General features: G+C 40.7%; 2 protein-coding genes across 4 annotated transcripts; one reads left to right on the plus strand and one right to left on the minus strand.

Annotated features, from left to right (window-relative positions):
• The first annotated feature begins 534 nt into the window (after positions 1 to 534).
• LOC110840345 (eukaryotic translation initiation factor 4 gamma 3) lies at positions 535 to 11,468 on the plus strand. 2 transcript variants are annotated; one of them, XM_087357156.1, is made up of 11 exons: positions 535 to 766; positions 1,036 to 1,421; positions 1,718 to 1,862; positions 3,069 to 3,211; positions 4,032 to 4,139; positions 4,422 to 4,592; positions 5,308 to 5,445; positions 7,145 to 7,360; positions 8,189 to 8,265; positions 9,960 to 10,113; positions 11,117 to 11,468. In XM_087357156.1, the coding sequence occupies exons 1-11, from the start codon at positions 682 to 684 to the stop codon at positions 11,408 to 11,410; spliced, it is 1,917 nt and encodes a 638-aa protein (XP_087213282.1). In that variant the 5' UTR covers positions 535 to 681; the 3' UTR covers positions 11,411 to 11,468. The 2 variants fall into 2 exon arrangements, with proteins under 2 accessions (XP_087213282.1, XP_087213283.1); XM_087357157.1 differs by having other exon boundaries at positions 4,425 to 4,592.
• Positions 11,469 to 12,479: 1,011 nt separating this feature from the next.
• Positions 12,480 to 22,307, minus strand: LOC147872419 (uncharacterized). 2 transcript variants are annotated; one of them, XM_087356876.1, is made up of 2 exons: positions 19,852 to 22,307; positions 12,480 to 13,512 (listed from the first exon to the last, which is right to left on the minus strand). In XM_087356876.1, the coding sequence occupies exons 1-2, from the start codon at positions 20,246 to 20,248 to the stop codon at positions 13,043 to 13,045; spliced, it is 867 nt and encodes a 288-aa protein (XP_087213002.1). In that variant the 5' UTR covers positions 20,249 to 22,307; the 3' UTR covers positions 12,480 to 13,042. The 2 variants fall into 2 exon arrangements, with proteins under 2 accessions (XP_087213002.1, XP_087213001.1); XM_087356875.1 differs by having other exon boundaries at positions 15,695 to 22,306.
• Positions 22,308 to 22,535: the final 228 nt, after the last annotated feature.

Here is a 22,535-nt window from a genome sequence, read left to right on the forward strand (position 1 = left end):
TTCACTATTCAAAATGAATAATCGGGATTCGAAGGAAGGAAACATTTTCCCTGTCGCAGGGGCGATGGGTTCAACAGCGCCCGGGGCCCTCAAAAACCGTCTTTAAAATTAAAAAAGTATAAAAAACACGACGTTATTTTTAAACAAGGGCAAATTAAACTGCAAAATTTACTTCAAGCCTCGTTTCATTACTTTTAAATTAATTTTCTTTTACACAAAAAATATTTAATATTAATAATTGACTTCTTACATTTATGATGGAATGTCAAAAAATTATAACTTGGAGTAATCCAATTTGTATTTCTGTAACTACAAAGAATGTGTAAATATGAAACGCTGGTGTTGTTATAAAATACGAACACGTGCAACAATCTCGGCTGGCATGCCATAAGGTTCATTTCTCAGTCCTTATGCACGCTAGAATGAACCGTATTGCACTCCCTCTACTGACTGTTGCGTCATTGATTACGTCTGCTTTGTTGTGTTGGTATAAATAGCAGGCAACAATCAGCATTCGTCAGTCTGGGACGAATTGTGCTGCGAAGAGGTTTTGGATAAAGTGCTTTGAGAACGAGATACTTTTGTGTTGATTCATTTAGTAAAAAACTTTCGGAATAACTCAAGTACCTTTCCTGTGCGAATTTCACTCTATTCTGTCAGAGGACATCGACGAAGAAAGTAATGAACACCGAAACGTCTGTAGACATGTCGACCGATAGTACGCAAGCAATGCTGGAAAAACTGATTGAGATATTCAATGCAGACAGTAAGTATGGTGGAATTCTGTGTATGGGCTAAGGTTAAAAGTACAGTCTATAAGTCACATCAGTATGATATTCTGTCAATTTTGATGTTAATGCATGTCTATCTAGATGTCCAGATGTGCCCCCCAGACCCCTCTTCCAGTATATTTTGAACTTTCTTCAATATAACGTGTTTGCCCCCAAAAAATTAGTTGCCATGACTTTTGAAGTAACCCTCGTATACACTCACAAGAGGAATTTTATAATTTAAAATAATTATCAAATGTTACAGAATGTGCAGCCTTGTTGCTCTTGGAAGCAGAGAAGGTCTACAGTAGCAGCTTGTTGCAAGTGATAGATCAGCAGAGAAAGGCGATTGATAGCCTGACAAGTCTAATTTTGTCACAAGCAATGAACATTTTGAACTTGGAGCAGCAGGTAAACAGTCAAGTTGAAGGCAAGATTGGTGACAGTGTTGATGGCCAGGTGGATGCTACTGTCTCAGGTCTTGGCGTGACAGAAGCCACTACCACTGCCGAGGAATCAGCTGCTGTCACTGCATCGGCAGAAGATGCGTGTCTTGTCGAGGAGATTGACTGTAGCGACAGAAAGACAAAACGTAACAGAAGAAGGAGGATGAGATACAAGATGAGCTTGAAGAAGATGGAAGCAGTACAGGTTTGTAATGACCCTGAATAGTCTGAGATTCGACGTAACAGACGTGTATGGAGCCTTCAGTTACTGTTACAAGATTTCAAATGTTGAAGTTATGTCACTTGCTAGATTAATTTGTCAGGTTTGCTTTTATAAATTGATGGCTTGCATTGAATAAAAATATCTTTTTTATGTTGCGGTTGAACAACTGTAAAAATCATTGCTCAAATAAAAGAATCAGTTACAATTTTAAGAAAATTGGAAACGAACGTTGAGCTTAGCACCGTGTTTTACCAAGGTGTTTGTGTGTGTGTGTGCAGGAGGAGGAGTCTGCAGACTCAGGAACTACAACAACTGAAGAGGCAGAACCAAGTACAATTCCTTCTGAGGGAGCAGATGCCATCTCTGCAGATGCATTGAACATCGCAATTGCTGTCGATTCTTTGAGGTGCACAGACAAAGAGGGTAAGTGTAAAGAATAGTGCATTTCATTAGGGGCATGCACTGGCCAAGACGTGAGTGGAGGATAAATGTGCCAGTGCTGAGAACTATAAGTTAAATGAAATATAATTTTTTTTTATATAATCAGTTCCTATTCTGGACTGCTATAAATTAATATTCGTGTGTGTTAAAGAATATTTCGTTATGTCAGACCAGAAAATAGCATAAAGTTCGTGCCTGATGAACGGCTCTCCGTGTGTCAAGCATAAAATGTGTTAATACTTATGTATAGGCACATTTATGACAAAGTTTCAAAACTGCCATTTTGTCTTCTTGCTCATAGCATGTAATAACTCTGTCATTAAATTTGATATCTTAGAGTTTTGCTACAACTTGTCACAACGTTCCACTTTTGGTTGAAATAAACAAAGAGTAAGCGACGCTACACAAAAACTAAGTCGCATTTCTGCGTGCAAAAGTCTTGAACGACTGTGTGTGGCAATTCTTGGCCAGACCCACCATCTGTGAAGCAACGTGGAGCGCACTCGTGTAATACAGGTTCCACACACTTGTCCCATGACCTCTGACCAATCTGATGTCACTGGCACTATTGTCAGGGTCAGCGTCACATTTTGCCCTCTCAAAGAGCTCCTCAATAGTGGTTATGCTACTGGTAAGAGATCATTTATGAATTGAGAATCTGGAAGGAATGATAAAGCAAAAAATGCAGAATTGTCAGTAACGTCTTACAGAATGCAGACAGTGCTAAAAATGTATCTGGTCCTTTCTTCATGTAGAACACGTTTTGAAATGAGTGCATATCATAATTTTGCTGTTTGTTTTTGCTACAAGTCTGATTTGAATGTTAGTTGAATGGAAGAAACACAGGGCCTTGTTTTCTGTGCTGCAGTATATGCAATGAAAATTGATATCACTCAACAGCGACAGTCCTTTGTAAACAATCTACTTTCCACAAGAATTCATATCTTGGAAGATTTCAAACTTTCCATTTGATTGGTTTTGAAAGACCCATTAAATTGCAGGTTAACAGAAGTTCTGTTGCAAATTTATATTGGCAAATGTTGTGGAAGGAACTGATTTAATATATAATGCAATTTGTAGAAGAATACCTCACATGAAGAAAAGATTTTAAAATATTTCATGATGACACAAAGCTCGAATTCCTCATTGCTGATTTTGTTGCAAGCTAATGTCAGCGTTTGCTTCCAGACCAGGGGAGTCCACAGAATCCAGAAGGCAGGAGGATATATGACAGAAATTTCCTGTTGGAGCTGAGGTATCACCCTCTGTCGATGAAGAGACCAGACGACTTACTTGATCTTAGTGCAGTAGTGAACGATGGCACAAATCAGGTACGTTTAAAATTGGCACTTATTGATATAATGAAGTGGTAAGTCTTTTTAAAGTGTGTAAATGATCGTGGGAAGTTGAATCCACTTTAGATTGTATCATTTGTTTTGGAGAAGGGAGGTGGATTTCTTCTATAGCTGTCAGAGTGTAGTTTATAGGACGAAGTATTGCCGAAGGCAGTCACTCGGTGTCTGGGTGACTGATTGGTGATGGTGATGGGGTCGGAGTAGTATGTGTTTCGAAAGCAAAGGTGCAGAAATCTGTTATGGATGCGGTAGAAGTGTAGGGTACATGGAAATGGGGGGTTGTGACATTTGGAGTGTTCTACAGGGTAGATGCTTTGTGGAAGGATAAAGAACTTGGCTGTATCGCCATTTACTGACAATTGCGTTAAGAAAATTTAAGCTGTGCTGAAAGAGAATTGATTATATGTGGTTTAAGATAATGAGCGAGTTATTCATCAGTGATCATTCTTGGCTAGCCATTTAATGTATGCGTGTGAGAATGAAGTGAACAGTTGAAGATGTTTTGTAAGTAACTGCAGCTGTAGGAATGTTGTATTTTTTGTGAGAGGTGATGAACACAACAAACTAGAAACATCTTGCCATTCAGAGCTTTGTACATACGGGTGTATTATTTTGTGAGCTGTTGGATGCATCCAATAATGTATAAAATGAATGTCTAAATTCAAAAATGGAAAATTTAAAGTAAATATATGCCAGTTTAGTTTTCAAAATATACTCAGAGTTGAATTCCTTACTTTGCCGTGCATTTTGAAATACCCTAAAATTCTGAGCATAATTGTTTTTAAATTTCTTGCAGGTACATGTGGTAGAGAGGAGATCCTCTAAGACGAATAGAACTCCCTCTGGCACGCCATCTCGTAATATATTTTATCCTGACTTCATGAAGGGACATGATTCCGAAGAGGTAAGTGTGTGAATATTTTGTGTGTTTGCCTTGTGATAATTGCCCATAAATGCAGATGTTTCCATGAAAAGCTAGTGCGTACCAGAAGTGTTAGCTGTTATGCACAACTGTTGCAGCATGCTACAGTGTTCTGCAAAAATTGAGTTCACACTGTAAAGTAAGTTTCAACATGGCCACTTGTAGTTTTTGGAATATTTTAAGATCTAGATAATCGTTTAGAACAAGATAATTTTTAGGATTGAACACTGAGCTAATTTTCTGCTGCTTCGGTTCAATTCAAAGCAGCCTACACCTTGGAGAAACAGCAAACGAATCGTCACCAAGTATAAGAAGCCTGTTACTCATATAGAGCTTTCGCTGAAGGAAGATGTACAACTGCAACATGCAGAAAACGCATGGAGGCCTAGACGAGTGAAGCCCTCTGCTACCAATGAAGAGGAGGCAAAGACTCAGGTATGTACCTGGCATTCTTTGACCACAGGATCGCAGAAGCAGTGAATACTGCTGTGTCTACCCCAATGTAAGATGGCTGAATGTAACAGTCCTGCACTAAGAAACTCGTCTACACGGAAAAAACAATTTTCTGATGTATCTGTGGGGTGACCAACCATTTAGGGGTGATGGGGGTAATTTGGCGACGTGTCTGTAGAGAATTGGATTGTTTAAACTCTTGTGCAGTGACCAGAGGTTTTGGGTTTCACTCATACTGCGTCACAGATTGCTGAGTGGCTCTTAAGTTTAATGTGAAATGCTTCTTTCACTCTTCAAACATCCCTCAGTCATTCTTGTGACCAATTTTGTTAACCATTATTCTATTGGATCTACTCTTTAGATTTGTTCATCTTTGCTCTATTCAAGTGGCGTTAGTTATGCCCTGTAACCAGTTTATTTTCAACGGTGAATTGAATGTCCTTTCTCCCACTACTGACTGGTCATGTGAAAAGGACAATCTGATCTGTTTTAACATTTTTTGCTTCATGTGCATGTGTTGTAAAGGCAGAAACTTTTGATTTGGATGTTAATGTAATGGAAATCTTGAACTTGTACCTCGAACCGACTTAAAAGGCAGAGTACTGAACAAACGTCACATATTAAAACATGTTTTGCTTTAATTTTGTGTTTTGTGTTGTCTTTCTGTGAAGTGATGAGAGAGAACTTGATGTTGCAGGACCTGTATAAGAAGGTGCGCAGTGTGCTCAACAAGCTCACGCCTGAGAAATTTGACAGACTTGTTGCTCAGGTCCAGTCTCTGCCAATTGACAGCAGTGATCGCCTGGAGGGCGTCATCAAGCTCATATTTGAAAAGGTGAGGCAGCAGTCTTTTTAGCAGCTGATACATTGAAACAGAACTGTCATATTGATACAATTTTTCTTTGTTTGAGACTTTGCAGCTGAATTTCTGAAGTACTGAAAGTATCCTCAGCATAATAAAAATGGAGGCTCTAGGGGCAGCTGAAAATTGAAATTGTTACTGATCACGGTAATAATCTTAACCACCTGAAACCTGGTTGTTCTTTCTTTAAATACACCTTCAAGCATAGGATTTCTCTTCACTCATCTATAAATGAATGTCTCATACGTGAAAAGGGAACACTGTCATGAAATGTTTGGCATCTGACTGAGATTTGGAGTTTCTTGGGTTCAAGGGATAAAGATTTGCTTCTGTCGATGCTTCATTTAGGTGGCTATGATTTAATAATTTTAATTGATGCGACATCTCTAGGTATATCTTCAGTACAGTTACTGTTATACGAGGGGCAGTCAGAAAGTACCCTGAATTGTGGTATAGCACTGTAATGGTAGGACATATGGCAATGCTTACCTAATCACCTTCAAAATAGGACCCTTGCGCACACACACACACTTGCTCCATCAATCCTGCCATTGTTGGAAGCACCAGTGGAAGGCTTCGTTTGGAATCTTCCGGAGTTCGATTTGTTGTGACACGCGTCGGGTGATGACGGGAATGCTTTTCCCGGCGAGGAATTGCTGAACAACCAGCGATGTGTGGCTCAGTGTGTTATCGTGATGCAGAAACCACCCACCCTGCCACTTGTCGCGCCGATTCCTCCGAACTGCTTCGCGCAACCTCTGCAACAGTTGCACGTAGAAATGACCCGTAACAGTCTGTCCAGGCGGTATGAACTCATGGTGCACCACACTGTCGATGTCAAAGAATTCCATGAGCATCACTTTTTCCTTGGATCGATTTCTTTGGTCGGGGAGACGACACTGTGTGCCACTCGGATGACTGCATCTTCGTCTCCGGGTCGTAGGCGAACACCCATGACTCATCACCAGTGACAATCTTTGTGAGGAACTTAGGGTCCTGCGTACTTATCTCAAAGAGATCTCCAGCGACCATCGTGCGACATTCCATCTGATCCGTAGTCAGCTGCCTCGGAACGAACTTCGCACTGACACGTCTCATCTTCAAATCGTCGGACAGAATGGCATGAATGGATCCGTGAGAGATACCAACTTCATGCTCCAACCCCACGATGGCCATCCTGCGATCAGATAGAATCAGTTGTCGCACTTGTTCAATTGTTCCCACGGTTCTGGATGTCGAAAGCCTCCCGCTGCGCTGGTCATCCACCAACGTCTCCTGTCCATTCTCAAACCGGGAAAACCAGTCCTAAACCGCGGATTTCATTAGTGCAGTATCACCGTAAAATTGCTGCAGGGCCGATAGCGTCTCTTCAGCAGATTTGCCCAATTTGCACATGAACTTGATGTTCGCACACCGTTCGAACTGTGAAATTGCGCCGAATGACCTACACCCACGTCTAACTGAAACGGAACACTAACGACACGGCACGCCGAAACCTGTCCAGACCTGTTGCCACTGCGAGCAGACACGCTCAGCTGCCCACCACAACACTTGCGTGCGCTATCTTACCTCTCATTCTCCGTCTGCAGGGGAATTCCGAGAACTTTTTGACTGCCCTACGTATATATGTCATACAGAGCAAAGTGATCATGTCGTGTATTTTTATGTTTAGGCCGTTGATGAACCCAGCTTCTCCGAGGCGTACGCAAGAATGTGTAAAGTTCTGTCCGGCACGCAAGTTCCAGCAGAGTGCGGGAACAAGGATGAAGCAGAGATTACCTTCAGGAAGCTGCTGCTAAACCAATGCCAAAAACATTTTGAAAAGAATTCTGAGGTGGAGCTGGACCTAGAAGCAAGACATAAAGAGATTGAAGAAGCAGCAGAGCCAGTGAGCACTTCTCAAACTGTCTTTGTCTACAGTCTAATGTTTTACGTTTCTGTCGACAGATTGGGAATAGCTCGGTCTGCTTGATCTGACAGAATATGTGTCTTCCCCCTTTATGCTTGTAGATGAAGATCCATCCTTCAAAGCATAGTTATTTTTATAAGTTTCTAAGGTTTTTAAGAATTCTGAAGAAAACGAATGACAAGGAAAGTACTAAATCCCTCAAAGTATTTGCACAAGAACCCAACTACAAAGTGTGAGTGTCCAATGTGACAATTATGGCATATGACAAGTCTCTTTTTGCAGTTGTTCTCCACTAATGTAATTGTCATCTAATAACGTTACGTATCTCAAGAGGGCATATAAATTGAATTAAAATTATTATGATCTAATTGTACCTCAAGATGAAAAATCATTTTCTTAACTCCTTAAGCTAGTTTTACTTTTCTACATGTTTGACTGCCTATAATGAATACTTTATGCAATGATTTTTTCTGAACATCATTAACTCTCATAACAATGGACTTTTGCTGCACTTTTATCCTCCTTCCCTACCCCTGGCAATGTATTTCTCATTGGCTCATGATATGTTCTCTTGTATCACAGTTGAGTGTCATCAGCCACACAAAACACTGATTCATGGACTCAGTTGATTATTTATAATGATAAGCAAACGTCATAGCAAACTTTAAAATGAAAGCTTACATATGTGAAAGGCGTTGCATGAAATGTCTCTTACTGGCGCTATCTTAATTAGAGATTCCTAATTAGCAGCGTTCTGAATCAACACTGAATTCAAACTAAAATCTTTTATATCTCTTTGTTCTGCAGGCAAAGAAAAAGGAACTACAACGTAATCTCGAAGAGGAACTGCGAAGGATACGAAAGAAATCAGTGGGAAATATTAGGTAAGATACGTTTTTGTTTATAATATTTGCAGCTCTAAAATTAATTCGTCAGTGGCACGTGAAAGTAGTGAAGCTAGAGTAGTAGAAACTGGGAGGAAATTTGAAATGTTTATGTCTTTTACCTTCCAGTTTGTAAGTTGTGCCTTTTATTCTAAATTTTGTGCCAAATTAGAATGGGACTGTTGGGTGCCAAGTCTTGGTACAGTAAAAGGTAAATGTTATATTTGATAATTCAAAGTTCTTTATAATTTTGAAATGATTCCTAATTCCAATCTGAGAATTCACAACTTCATTTATTTTGTAACCTTTAATAGTCAAAAGGGACATGCTCTCTTTTACACCAGCCAATGTGGTAGGCTGAATGGTGCCATATTCTTTTTTTATGTCAGGAGATTCTTAAGGGTCTTATACATTCAAAGAACCTCTGTCTTGTTTCTCTGAAATGTTTCTAAGGCTTCATAGTTTGTCAGAGATCCATTTGTAATTGAATCACTCTTAGTCTTAGACTTCCCTGGCTTGGGTGACCCTACTAGGAGCCGAAGCCCTTGCCCGCATAGCCCTAAGGGTCATTTGAGTATGCAAGCCTCCTCACCAAGCAAAATTTATGGGCCTTTGACAAGGTGGTGATACCTTCGAGGGGGTTTTCTTTCTAATATTCCCCTGAAATTTGCGAAGAATTTAGAATATTTAAAATAAATGTCTCCAAGAAGATGTTTTCTGTGTTGTTCCATAATGTGTCAAAATGAGGCAGAAATATCTGCGTATGCTTCACAATTCTGCTGCTTATTTCATCATAAAGTCCACACTTCGTCTTCTTTTTGTTTCATGAAGATGTATGTGTCCTGCCAGGGCACTGATGGTTTAACTCTGTATATAATCAGAGGACTGAAGGTTAAAGTCCTGCTCCACTTAAAATATCCATAGACTTTTAATATGTCACACAACCCCTTTGAGGAATTGCATGTATCGCAATTGGAACAGTTGAACAATCTCTTGTTTATTGCTTTCCCATACGTGTGATACAACATCTTGCTCTGCTGTGCTTGTTCACACAGTTCAGTCAGATCTCACCTTGCCCCTGTGTTGCTTGCGCCCCATGTCAGTTACGGCTTCTTACCATGAAAACGCTGTGACGTTCCTGCTCAATTAAATGATTCACAGCACTACAACTCCGTATTTTTCCAGTATGTAAATTGTTATGTAAGTCCGGAGGGGAAAGTAATTTGTACCCTGTAGAGTTTGTGACACCCTCGTTGTGTCAAGTTGTCATCGTTAACTTTAACGTCACGCAAGGAACCAGAAGAACAGAGGAAGCTAAAAACAAATTATATGTATTTTGTTAGGAACAAAACCTGTGAAAATTAATGGAACCGCAAAACATGTAAATTACATTGAAATGTGCGTTGCAGTAATGTAATTATTTAATTTGAAGTTTTTAATACTCTGTCTGAACTCTTTTAACAGCTTTTTCCAGGGTCGCCTTGAGAAACCACGCAAAATAAATTATATTTCACATCAAAAATATATATCACACACAACAGATTGAATAAATTAAATTAATTTAAAAAAGTTATTATTTTAAGGTACAAATGTTTCTGTATCTTGCAGAGACGAACTACTTCGCTCGTGTTCTTTTTTTGGATTTTTACTGTTGTCTTAACTCAACCCATTGAAATATTTTTTGTACGTTACAGATTTGTTGGCGAGCTCTTCAAATTAGGGATGCTGACAGCGAGCATAATGCAGCGATGCATTAAGCGTCTTCTTGTGGAAGGAGACGAGCAGTCGTTGGAGTGTCTGTGCAAACTGCTCACGACAGTGGGGGATAATTTAGAGAGGAAAAACCAAGTATGTTTGTGTTAATTTTCAAATAGTTTTAGTTTGCAGTTTTCTTACAGTTTAATTTATTGCCCTCCTTTGAGTTCTACGGAGACCCCAGGCGTATATGTAAGGTATGACACAAAAAAGCAGTGTGTCGTAGTGTTTGTTCTCTTTCAGTTTCTGGTTTCTGTCTCGTAACATGCAAGTAGTTCGTAATTGTTACGCGTTCTTGACACGAATTGTGTAACGAGAAGGCATTATGGGCTGGTCATGTCTGTCCGGTCAATTTAACTTGACAGACTTGGATGAAATTTGATATGGAGTTTGTGCTTTTTGCACGACCTCGCTCACGTCATATTTTGAATATCCTACTACAGGTGGTAAGATGGTGATGGACAAGCAGTTTTGTGAGTTAGAAAATTTGATGTTGCAATCTGGTGGCCAACATGGGAACTACTGCGGAAGATGGATTTAATACTTGTAAATGCACATTATAAAGAATACATAAAGATATTATGCGTATTCTGATATTAAATACCTTTCCGAGATTGCCGACGAGATTCTGAAAGTGTTTCTGTGTGATGAATGATCACCATGACATGTTCTTCTGCATTTCTTCGTACTCCTCCTACCTGGGTCACGCTCATAGGATTAAAATAAAATGCCTGATGCTGTAGTGTAAGCTTGTCCCTGTCTAGCGCAAAGGAAATCTTGCTCAGTATTGGGTTAGACTTGAATGTTTCCTCCCGTCACCTCTGCTGGCTCATGTCAGAATTCACTCACTGTCACAGCACGAGCAAGCAGTACCATGCCTAGGCTCAGCCACCAAAAATCTCTGTTTAAGTGTTCGTGTAGATGAGACGCACATTTACATTTAGTTAGTGACGGTAACCTTCAGAGCTCCCTTTAAATTTACACGTGCCTTCCCGCACAGCATGTGCTGTGTGGACTTGATGAGTTTTCTAGTTTCATGTGTCGGCTCTTAAGCGTAAGGAGTGAAATGTGACTTGAATTTTCTGTGTTCTTGCAGGACCTGTCCGAGTGCTTCAGTAAAATGAAGGAGCTTTCCCAGAAGAAGGGACTGCTTTCAAGTCGTATCAGGTTCATGCTGCAAGATGTCATAGACCTCCGGAAAGACAACTGGGTCCCGAGAAGGACTGCATCAACCCCCAAAACAATGGCCCAGATCCAGGTGGAACAAGAGGAGGGAGATCAGATTACGAGTTTTAAACAAAATTTTCCTCCCAAAACCTCGCACCTAAGAGAGGGCGTGGCTTTTAAAACACTTCGAATATTGATGCAGCCGCACAGTGGTGAAACTTGAAAAATGAAATTGTCAATAAATGTTTGTGTTCAATAAAAGTGGTCGCTTGGTTTTGTTATTGCTGTATGGTACTGCACGGTTTGAACGGTATTAAGAATGATCAGTGGGTGCACGGTATTTGCAGAAGAGAAGACTTTGCACTCAAGTGGTTATTTTTTAAAAGTTCTTCCTATTAGGCCATGAGGCTCGTTAGTCTTGGATTTTCCCTCCATCTCTTCATCGGTCGTCGTATCGAAGTCTTCCCCTTTTTAAATGTTAAATGAATATGTAGTAGTTACTGCTGATGTGTAGACAAGGCATTAGGGAGGTGGTCAGTGTCCAAAGTGGAATCCTCTCCAGAATGTGCGGAAATAAGGAAGTGGACGTAAACTTACGACAGCGTTCTCTTGATTAGATCCGCCTCCGTACATTTGTAAAATTTAATGGAAAATCTAATTTCTTGTTTTGTGATGCTGTGTCCAATACTAGGCGCATCTTTTCTAAAGAAAATGTCCGTCTGCTTGGGATCGTTATTAGTGCAATGCCACAGACTCGCAGTGCACCTGCAATGACCATTTCCACTCATGTCTACGGGATTTACGACATATTCCATGCACGTGCACTTCACGTAACTTGCATAAACGAAACCACTTTAATGAAATCTTCTTTTGAGTACTTCTGCCATGTTGCGCAACTTTCTGCACTCGCGGCACACTAAATATCGCGGCAACCAACCCCATTTTGCACGTCATGGCTGCGACAACTTCTTATAAATCGATACCAGCCGAAAAATGTTCTGTTCGATTATAATTAACCCTATTTATTATCACGCCATTTATTTTAAATATATTCGTTATTACAAATAAATTCAAATTTAATATTTCCTACCATTTCATCTAAAATGTTTTAACTATGTGTAAACATTTGAACTTAAATATTCTTTTTTCATATTGTTTAATGTAGATCGCAGAAAAGTACACAGAACGGCAATAAAAGTGAAGGGGAAGTGCACGTGTTTTGCTGCGAAGTGATTGTGTCGCTTTCCAATTCTGTTTAGTAGATCTTGTCCGTCCTCCGTGTGCCCGATCATAATAAAGAAAATTAAAACTGGGACAGAGCAGAAAAACGTTTTTCAATTATTTTAGGATGACAATATCCGCTTTTGATGAACTGCACCGACGTCTAAAGGATTCTCTTCAGCGCCAAGACACATTCATGAGAGAACGCATCCAGCCTATCCAAATGTTGGCCGTTGCAATTACTGTTTAATGAATAGAAAGTTTCAATAGTTTTACTTATGATATACAAAGTACAAGAAACGTGTAGAGGATAATAATCTACAACTATTATTAGCGTAGAAATGTATAATTACTTGTAATACAAAAAAGGGGCACAGAAAAAGACCAATACAAGAAATATTTAGAAACATTTCATGAAGTAAAGTCATCAGAGGTTTCTGATGCTGGTGAGAGATGTGGACCAACATTTTCTTAGTTCTGGCTCGCTGTTCCAGCTGCCAAACTTCTCTGCTGGATCGTACCCATCGCTTGAACCAGTTGAAGTACTCGGACGCACGTTCTGATAGAGATGGCCTTCAGTTGATGTTGTCGCCTGCCGACTAGTGTTTATGAGCATAGGATGAATTTCAGCAGACTACTGATTGTAGGAAACCATTTTTTTCAGTTGTTTCATGGATGTTATTTTTTGTAGCACCGACATTTGGAATTCTAATATCTCGTCGTCATCAAAAGTGTTCAATGAAGGAATTATCCCTCTGAAAAAAGACAAATGACGATCCGATTGATCCTTAGGAGCTTGTATCATTTCTAGTTCAACATTGTCTAGTGTTTTGAAATCCTTGGCAATTGCTTGAGTAACTTCGTTTTCATGGGTGTTTTGAGGTGTTTGCTCATTTGCCGCCTCGGGCTGTCCAACATCGGCTGATCGGGTGACTTCTGTTTTCCGTTCCTGGAACACTTTCCTTAGGAATGGTAACAGTGCGTTGTAATCGTGCGTTTTTGTAGTTGGCTTTCCAGCTCCCGATCTTGCAGCTTCTTTTTGTTTTTTAATGGATTTTTTAGGAGCATCTCGAACATTCACCCGTCTCTTCATTACTTCTTTAGCTGAAAAAAACAACATCATAAGAATAAACCAATGTGCCACATGCTAGATTCATACCAATCAACTAGAATATGCTACAACTGTTATTGTCATTATTCTAAGCTTTTTTCGTTATTGATGTTTTTGTTTCAGACTAGAGCAGGGCGCTCCTTTCGGAGCTCCTACGGGGGGGGGTTGGTCAAGTTTGTAACACGCAACCAACCTTGTGTAAGAAACTAAACTAACCGCCTCGAATTGACGGTTAAAACAATAGGGGGTTGGTTGCGTTTTGAAATCTTAAGTAACATGCTAAACTAACTGCCCTTCGGGGGGTTAGTTAAGTGTCTCATTCAAGTTTTTCAACCCTTGAGTAAGAAACTAAACTAACCCTCACCCCCGAATGGGGGTTTAAAACACTTGACTAACTCCCCATTCGGGGGGTTGGTTGCGTTTTAAATTCTTGAGTAAGACACTAAACTAACCCCCCTTCGGAAGGGTTAGTTTATGTCTCATTCAAGTGTTTCAACCCTTGAGTAAGAAACTAAATTAACCCTCACTCACGAATGGGGGTTTAAAACACTTGACTAACTCCCCATGCGTTTTAAAATCTTGAGTAAGACACTAAACTAACCCCCTTTGGGGTGTTAATTTAGTGTCTTATTCAAGTGTTTTAACCCTTGAAAAACAGTATGACTTGGATGAATATTATTATTATTATCAGATTACCTTTTTGGTGTTGTAACGTCTTCTTTCACTTTTCTTCATTTCTTAAATAGTCTAATGCCGCTGTTCGGAGACGATATAGAGCAGTGATAATGCGACTGGCTTGGTACTAAGCGTTATTTCTTTACTCTGCATTGTTATGTACACGGCATTGTTGTTCCACAACAATTCCGTGTATAAACAAATATAAGGTGATAGTGTTGATGACGTCATTTTTGACGACAACGACGACTAATCCTTTCGGAGCGCTTCTTGTAATCTGATATTTTACTTCTTTACGTCGCTGATCAGAGGCCAACTGTTCTTGGTTAGTCAACTATCTACGTCCAACCCCAACCTTAACCTTGCAAGTAATTCCCCCTTCGCTTTTCTTTATTTGTTAAGTAGGTCTTATGTTTTAGTTCTTTACGTCGCTGTTCAGAGGCCAACTGTTCTTGGTTAGTCAACTATCTACTTCCAAACCCACCCTTGCAAGTCTTCGTTTGTTTTCTTCTGCTCTTATGTTCTTGTTAAATAAGTTTTTCTACGTTTAACAATGTAAATCTCCCTTCGCTTTTCTTTATTTGTTAAATATGTCTGATGTTTTAGTTCTTTACGTAGCTGTTCAGAGGCCAACTATTCTTGGTTAGTCAACTATCTACGTCCAACCCCAACCTTAACCTTGCAAGTAATTCCCCCTTCGCTTTTCTTTATTTGTTAAGTAGGTGTGATGTTTTAGTTCTTTACGTCGCTGTTCAAAGGCCAACTGTTCTTGGTTAGTCAACTATCTACTTCGAAACCAACCCTTGCAAGTTTTCGTTTGTTTTCTTCTGCTCTTCTGTTCTTGTTGAATACGTTCTTCTTCGTTTATCAATGTAAGTCTCCCTTCGCTTTTCTTTATTTGTTAAATAGGTCTGATGTTTTAGTTCTTTACGTCGCTGATCAGAGGCCAACTGTTCTTGATCAGTCAACTTTCTACGTCCAACCCCACCCTTACAAATCTTCGTTTGTTTGTTTTTTGCTCTTCTGTTCTTGTTGAATAAGATTTTCTGCGTTTATCAATGTAAGTCTACCTTCGCTTTTCTTTATTTGTTAAATAGGTCTGATGTTTTAGTTCTTTACCTCGCTGATCAGAGGCCAACTGTTCTTGATCAGTCAACTTTCTGCGTCCAACCCCACTCTTGCAAATCTTCGTTTGTTTGTTTTTTGCTCTTCTGTTTTTGTTGATTAAGTTTTCTACATGTGTTCTTAATATGGTCTCGTTTATCAATTAAGTCTTCTTTCGCTTTTCTTTATTTCTGAAATAGGTCTGTTGTAGTTCTTTACGTCGCTGTTTAGAGGCCAACAGTTCTTGTTCAGTCAACTTATTACGTCCAGCCCCACCCTAGCAAATCTTCGTCTTAATATCGATCAAAAGTCAGTTTTCATAATACTTTCGTAATCATAAAGTCAGTTTTTATAATACTTTCTTAATCGTAATATATCGAATGAGTATCAGTTTACCTTCTTGGAGTTGTTAGAGTTGATACTTCAAATACTTGATAACTTCTTCTTTCACTTTTCTGATGTTTTAGGCCGACTGTCAGTCAATATTCAAGAATGCGACGTGCTGCTTGTAGAGCAGTGATAATGCGACTGGCTTGGTACTAAGCGTTATTTGTTTTCTCGGCATTGTTGTGTTGTACTCGGCATTGTTGTGTTCCACAACAATGCCGAGTATAAAAAACATAAGTTGACATTGTTGATGACGTCATTTTTTGATGACAACGAGGAATCACAAATTTTTATAGTATAAGATATCTGGCGAGCGGTTGTACTTTCACAGATATACATTACTCGGCATTTCTACAGCGAGCAAGATTGTCAGAGATGTAAGTTGCAGTGTTTGGAATGTATTCCCGTTCCCACTAAACAGCACTGGGAAACGATCGCTTCAGATTTTGAAAGAAGGGCGAATTTTTCGCGCTGTTTAGGAGCAGTTGACGGGAAACATATTAGAATAGTCAGCCCATTTGGCTCGATGTACTTCAACTACAAAGGTTATTCTTCCGTTTTGTCTATGTTGATGTTGGAAGTTACGGAAAAGATTGCGATTCTAAAATATTTAAAAATTCCTCGCTGTGGACATCATTAAGACATGAAAAACTCTCTAGAGCCCGAAGGTACATAGAATGCTCGTTTGGAATATTAAGTAATAAATGGAGGATGTTTCATCGAGCTATAAACTTGCAACCTGATTTTGCTGTAGCCATCGTCAAGGCTTGTGTTGTTTTACACAACTTTGTTCGGGAGAGAGGGCTTGATAAAATACGTGGTGAAGACGCAGTGCGCGGGGGAATATAAGCAAACAATGTGAGGAATCTTTTAGCTGACTACTTCTTAACACCTGTTGGATCTCTGAAATGGCAGCTTTCAAAGATTTAATTTCATGAACGTTAATCATATCTTTATAGCTATATAGGGGAATAAGTGGCGGATTTTCTAACAATCAGCGGAGAATTTTCATACAATTACCCGGTCGAGATTCGAACACCGAACTATGGAGTTCGTAGATAGGAATACAACCCTGTACGAAGTAAGGTTTGATCACTTGCAGTCGAGAAGTTTTTGGTCAGACGAAGGTCTTTAGTGTTTTACGATAAGAATAAAGTAATTTATTTCATATACGAGGCGCGTCCACAAAGTAAGTTTCCCACTCGTCCCACAGCTAGCAAACCTTATATTGCGCGAAGCGACTGTGCGTACGTGATAGATAAATGACGTAGCATGGCGCATGCACTAACGGTACTTCCCGCGTTCTCACAGTAGCATCGTTGCAGCTGTTGAAGTTGGAGGTTCTTATTCCAGCTCCCGCCGACTGTGAAGTGCGGTCAGTGATAACGCTAGACCGCACACGGCTCGACGGACAGCAAGTCTCCTGCAGGAGTTCAGCTGGGAGGTGTTTAATCATTCACCCTACAGCCCGGACCTCGCTCCCAGTGATTTCCATCTTTTCCTACACCTCAAGAAATTCCTGTCCGGTCAGCGTCAGCGTTTTGAGAATGACAGAGAGGCGGGGATGGTTGTCACACAGTGGTTCCAATCCCAGGCGGCAGACTTCTACGACACAGGTATTCAAAAGTTGGTCCCACGGTATAACAAATGTCTCAATTCCGGTGGCGAATATGTTGAAAAATAGCTGGACACTTGCTGTATCTGTTGCAATAAATATTTCCATGAAATTGTGTTTTGTTTCTGTAAACGGCCCCAGGGAAACTTACTTTGTGGACGATCCTCGTATAAACACGTGTTATTATTATTATGAATTGTTTAATTGGTCCACAAGCAGCCAAAAACTTCAGGCGTGTTGCCGTCATAACTCGGATGCTTGCAGGCCAGACGAAACTGTAGTCACGGCTCGAACCACGAGATAGGCGGCTACAGTGAGTTGGGGTCGTGCGCACGTAGTAGTCGGAGCGACCCAAGAAGCACGGCCTTTTGCATCCGGCTGAGTAGTGCTTCAGCGTTACGCTGGCATGCCGGAATGAGCTTGATGTTAGCCAGCAGTGACGACTTGACTCCTCCAAGAACTCCAATTATAAGGACGATTAATTTGACAGTGAATCCTGGGTACAGCTGTCTTAGCTCAAACACAAGGTCTTGATACTTGGTCCGTTTTTCAGCCTCCTTCACAACTATGTTGGTTTCAGCCGGGGCCGAAAACTCGATGACATACATGGTGCATCCAGAGGTATCGATGAGAACGATGTCAGGTTTAGTGGCTGTTAACTGCCTGGTAGTGGGGAATGAATAGTTCCAATAAATTTTACATTTGTCGTTCTCAACGACGGACTCAATGTCCCCAGGAGCGTACGGCAAAACGGGTGTCTTATCTATGCCGTAAAAGTGTCTCAGGTGGTAATAGAGTATACGTAAAGCAGCGTTATGTCGATGAATGTAGGCGCAGCTGGCATAATGTTTACATGCCGACAAAAGATGCATCAACGTCTCTGGTTGCATTCGGCATGCCCTGCAGACAGTATCCACTACCCCCACACCCATCACCATTCGGCGGTACACAAGTGTGTTTACAACACCATCTTGGCACGCTAAGATGAAACCCTCGGTTTCAGACTTTAGTCCAGCCGACCGTAGAAAGGCGAACGTCAGGTCTTTTGACAAGCCCATTTTTTCTACATTTTTGAAGAAGGCCCCATGCATGGGTTTATCTGCATGTTGTTTGAGCAACAAAGTTTGCTCAGCCTTCTTAACAGTGCCCTTGAATTGATCTGACGTCAGCGTCAAGAGTGGCAACTGTCTTCGCTGTCCAACTGAGCTGGTGCCGAAGTTAAGTCCGAGGTCATTTGCTGCTCTCTTTGCCGCCTGAAATATAAACGCCCCTACACCCGCAGACTCATGCGAACATACGAATGTCAAGAGGGGATCAGAGCTATTAATGATGGAATGAGCTGTGCCCAGTACTATCATGTTGTGAAGATTCTCCAGACCCAAGAGACCTCTACCGCCAAGATGACGCGGGAGGTATATGCGTTGGACAGAAGATTTAGGGTGAAGACTTCGGTGCATGGTCATCATTTTTCTGGTGGCCCTGTCCAGGTTTTTCAACTCGTTAACTGTCCACTTCATTGCTCCAAAAGTATAGAGCAGGATCGGAACAGCAAGCATGTTGGTGGCAGTGACTTTGTTTCTACCAGAGAGCTCGGAACTCCAAATCTGTCGTAGGGTGTGTCTATACTTGCTGCACAGAGCCTCTTTGACCTTGGAGACATCTTGGACATGACTCTCACTCACACCAAGATATGTATAGGACTCTTCGGCATCAAGATGGTGTATGATGCTTCCGTCCACGAGTTGCACGTCTTCGCCGAAATCCCTATTTCTTCCCCTTTTCAAATGCAGAACTTCACACTTGTCCAATCCAAATTCCATGCCGATATCCTGAGTGTATACTTGCACGGTGTTCAGTGCACTTTGAATGCCACTGTCGCTGGCAGCATAAAGTGTTATTATTATTATTATGAATTGTTTAATTGGTCCACAAGCAGCCAAAAACTTCAGGCGTGTTGCCGTCATAACTCGGATGCTTGCAGGCCAGACGAAACTGTAGTCACGGCTCGAACCACGAGATAGGCGGCTACAGTGAGTTGGGGTCGTGCGCACGTAGTAGTCGGAGCGACCCAAGAAGCACGGCCTTTTGCATCCGGCTGAGTAGTGCTTCAGCGTTACGCTGGCATGCCGGAATGAGCTTGATGTTAGCCAGCAGTGACGACTTGACTCCTCCAAGAACTCCAATTATAAGGACGATTAATTTGACAGTGAATCCTGGGTACATCATTATTATTATTATTATTATTATTATTATGAATTGTTTAATTGGTCCACAAGCAGCCAAAAACTTCAGGCGTGTTGCCGTCATAACTCCGATGCTTGCAGCCCAGATGAATTATTATTATTATTAAGTAACATTAATACTGTTTCTGTCTTTGCAGAAATATATAATGAAGTTATGAGCTGGACCTCGCGGGGTGTAATTGGAAGGCGGTAATTATTAGGCCCACACAAAACCGGGAGATGTAGGAAATTCTCATTTGCACAAAGGAGACTCTGCTCTTTAGGAAAATCTGACACAGAGCGCAAAGAACAAAGCGCACTCCACATACCGGAACCTGCAGTTTCTTCCTCTTTCCCTCCTCCGCTTTTGTGGCCGCCCTCGACTTCAGCTGCGTTAGACGATGAGTCGGTCTTGAAAGTTATAATCCCCGAAAGATGTTCCGTTGGTGCAATGGGAAAATCGTCCATATCCAGAGGACAAATTTCAAGTTCTCCATATTCATTAAAGAAACGACGAGACTCGTGCATGTCAATTCCCTGTGTCGTCGCCGATTGCAAATCTGCAGTGGCCGAAGGAACGGTGTGTCCATTTGAAGCCACTTCGATTGTGCCCATACAATCTTCCTTCTTCGACTTCTTCGCGCGCATTGAGTTCATTTCTTCGAGTAATTTCCTTTTCGTCCCAGAGCCAGCCTGGTGATCTGCTTGCGTACTGTCGGTCGACATGTCTACCGACGTTTCGGTGTTCAATAGTTTCTTTGTCGATGTCCTCCGACAGAATAGAATGAAGAGAGTGAAATTCCGAAAGTTTTTTACTTTATCGACAACCTCTTCGCAGCACAATTCGTCCCAGAATGACGAAAGCCGATTGTTGCCTGCTATTTATACCAACACAACAAAGCAGACACGATTGAAATAAATGTGGTCTCGTTCGACTACGATGCGAGCATGACCTTGAGTTGGCGCCGCGCATGCGCGAGGCGCGGGTGGGAGCCCGCGGCGACTGGCGGCCAATTTGGGCGTGGGCGAAGATTTCCAGGCAGTATATCTCGCGACTCCGACGAGCTAGCGCGCTGATTTTTTATATACTAGAGCAGGGCGCTCCTTTCGGAGCTCCTAGTTTGTTAAACGCAACCAACCTTGGTTAGTCCCGAAGAGGAGTTAGTTTAGTGTCTCATTCAAGTGTTTTAACCCCTGAGTAAGAAACTAAACTAACCCCCCCGAATGGGGGGTTTAAACACTTGACCAACCCCCCGAAGTGGGTTGGTTGCGTTGGTTGAGTAAGACACTAAACTAACCCCCGTGTATAAACAAATATAAGGTGATATTGTTGATGACGTCATTTTTTGACGACAACGATGGCTAATCCTTTCGGTGCGCTTCCTGTAATCTGATATTTTACTTATTTACGTCGCTGATCAGAGGCCAACAGTTCTTGGTTAGTCAACTTTCTACGTCCAAACCCACCCTTGCAAGTCTTCTTTTTTTTCCTTTTCTGTTTTTTGTTGATTAGTTCTGATGTTTTAGTTCTTTACGTCGATGTCCAGAGGCCATCTGTTCTTGATCAGTATACTTTCTACGTCCAGCAACACCATTGCTAATCTTCGTCTGTGTTTTTTTTTCTATTTTTTCCCTTCTGTTCATGTTGTATACGTTTTTCTATTTATCAATGTAACTCTCCCTTCGCTTTTCTTTATTTGTTAAATAGGTCTGATGGATTAGTTCTTTACGTCGCTGTTCAGAGGCCAATTGTTCTTGGTTAGTCAACTATCTACGTCCAACCCCATCCTTGCAATTCTTCGTTTGCTTTTTCTCCTTCTGTTCTTGTTGAATTAGTTTCTCTAGGTTTATCAATGTAAGTCTTCCTTCGCTTTTCTTTATTTGTTAGATAGTTCATTTTTTTTAAGATTTTACGTCGCTATTCAGACGCCAATTGTTCTTGGTTAGTAAACTTTCTACGTCCAACCCCACCCTTGCAAATCTTCGTTTTTCTTTTTTCCCCTTCTGTTTTTGTTGAATATGTTTTTCTGCGTTTATCAATGTAAGACTTCCTTCCCTTTTCTTCATTTGTTAGTTCAGATTCTTAAGATTTTACATTGATATTCAGAGGCCATTTGTTCTTGGATAGTGAACTATCTACGTCAACCCCACCCTTGCAAGTCTTCGTTTGTTTTCTTCTGCTCTTCTGTTCTTGTTGAATAAGTTTTTCTACCTTTATTAATGTTAGTCTCCCTTCGCTTTTCTTTATTTGTTAAATAGGTCTGATGTTTTAGTTCTATACATCGCTGTTCAGAGGCCAACTGTTCTTGGTCAGTCAACTTCCTACGTCCAACCCCGCCTTTGCAAATCTTCGTCTGTTTTTTTTCCCTTCAGTTCTTATTGAATAAGTTGTTCTATGTTTATCAATATAAGTCTCCCTTCGCTTTTATTTACTTGTTAAGTAGGTCTGATGTTGTAGTTCTTTACGTCGCTGTTCAGAGGAAAACAGTTCTTGTTCAGTCAACCTTTTACGTCCAGCCCCACCCTTGCAAATCTTCGTCTCAAAATCGATCATGAAGTCAGTTTTTATAATAGTTTTAATCATCGTAATATATCGAATGAGTATCAGTTTACCTTGTAGGAGTTGTTAGAGTTGATACTTCAAATAGTTGGTAACGTCTTCTTTCACTTTCCTGATGTTTTAGGACAACTGTCAGAAAATTATCAATAATGCGATTCCACGTGCTTCTTCTGGAGCAGTGATAATGCGACTGGCTCGGTAGTGAAGTTGTTTGTTTACTCGGCATTGTTGTGTTGTACTCGGCATTGTTGTGTTCCACAACAATGCCGAGTTTGTTTATAGTTGACATTGTTGATGACGTAATTTCTTGAAGACAACGACTAATCACAAATTTTTATAGTATAAGATTCCCAGCATTTCTTAATATTTCGAAAATTTTAATAATTTTGAATTTTTTTTTAATACTCCCCCACCCGATCTCTTCCAGTCCCGGTCACTGTCCTACCGTTTCTG

Source organism: Zootermopsis nevadensis, unplaced genomic scaffold (genome assembly GCF_977971745.1).
Source record: "Zootermopsis nevadensis isolate Lab colony 2312 unplaced genomic scaffold, Znev_1.0 Znev_ptg000028l, whole genome shotgun sequence".
NCBI classification, from domain to species: domain Eukaryota; kingdom Metazoa; phylum Arthropoda; class Insecta; order Blattodea; family Termopsidae; genus Zootermopsis; species Zootermopsis nevadensis.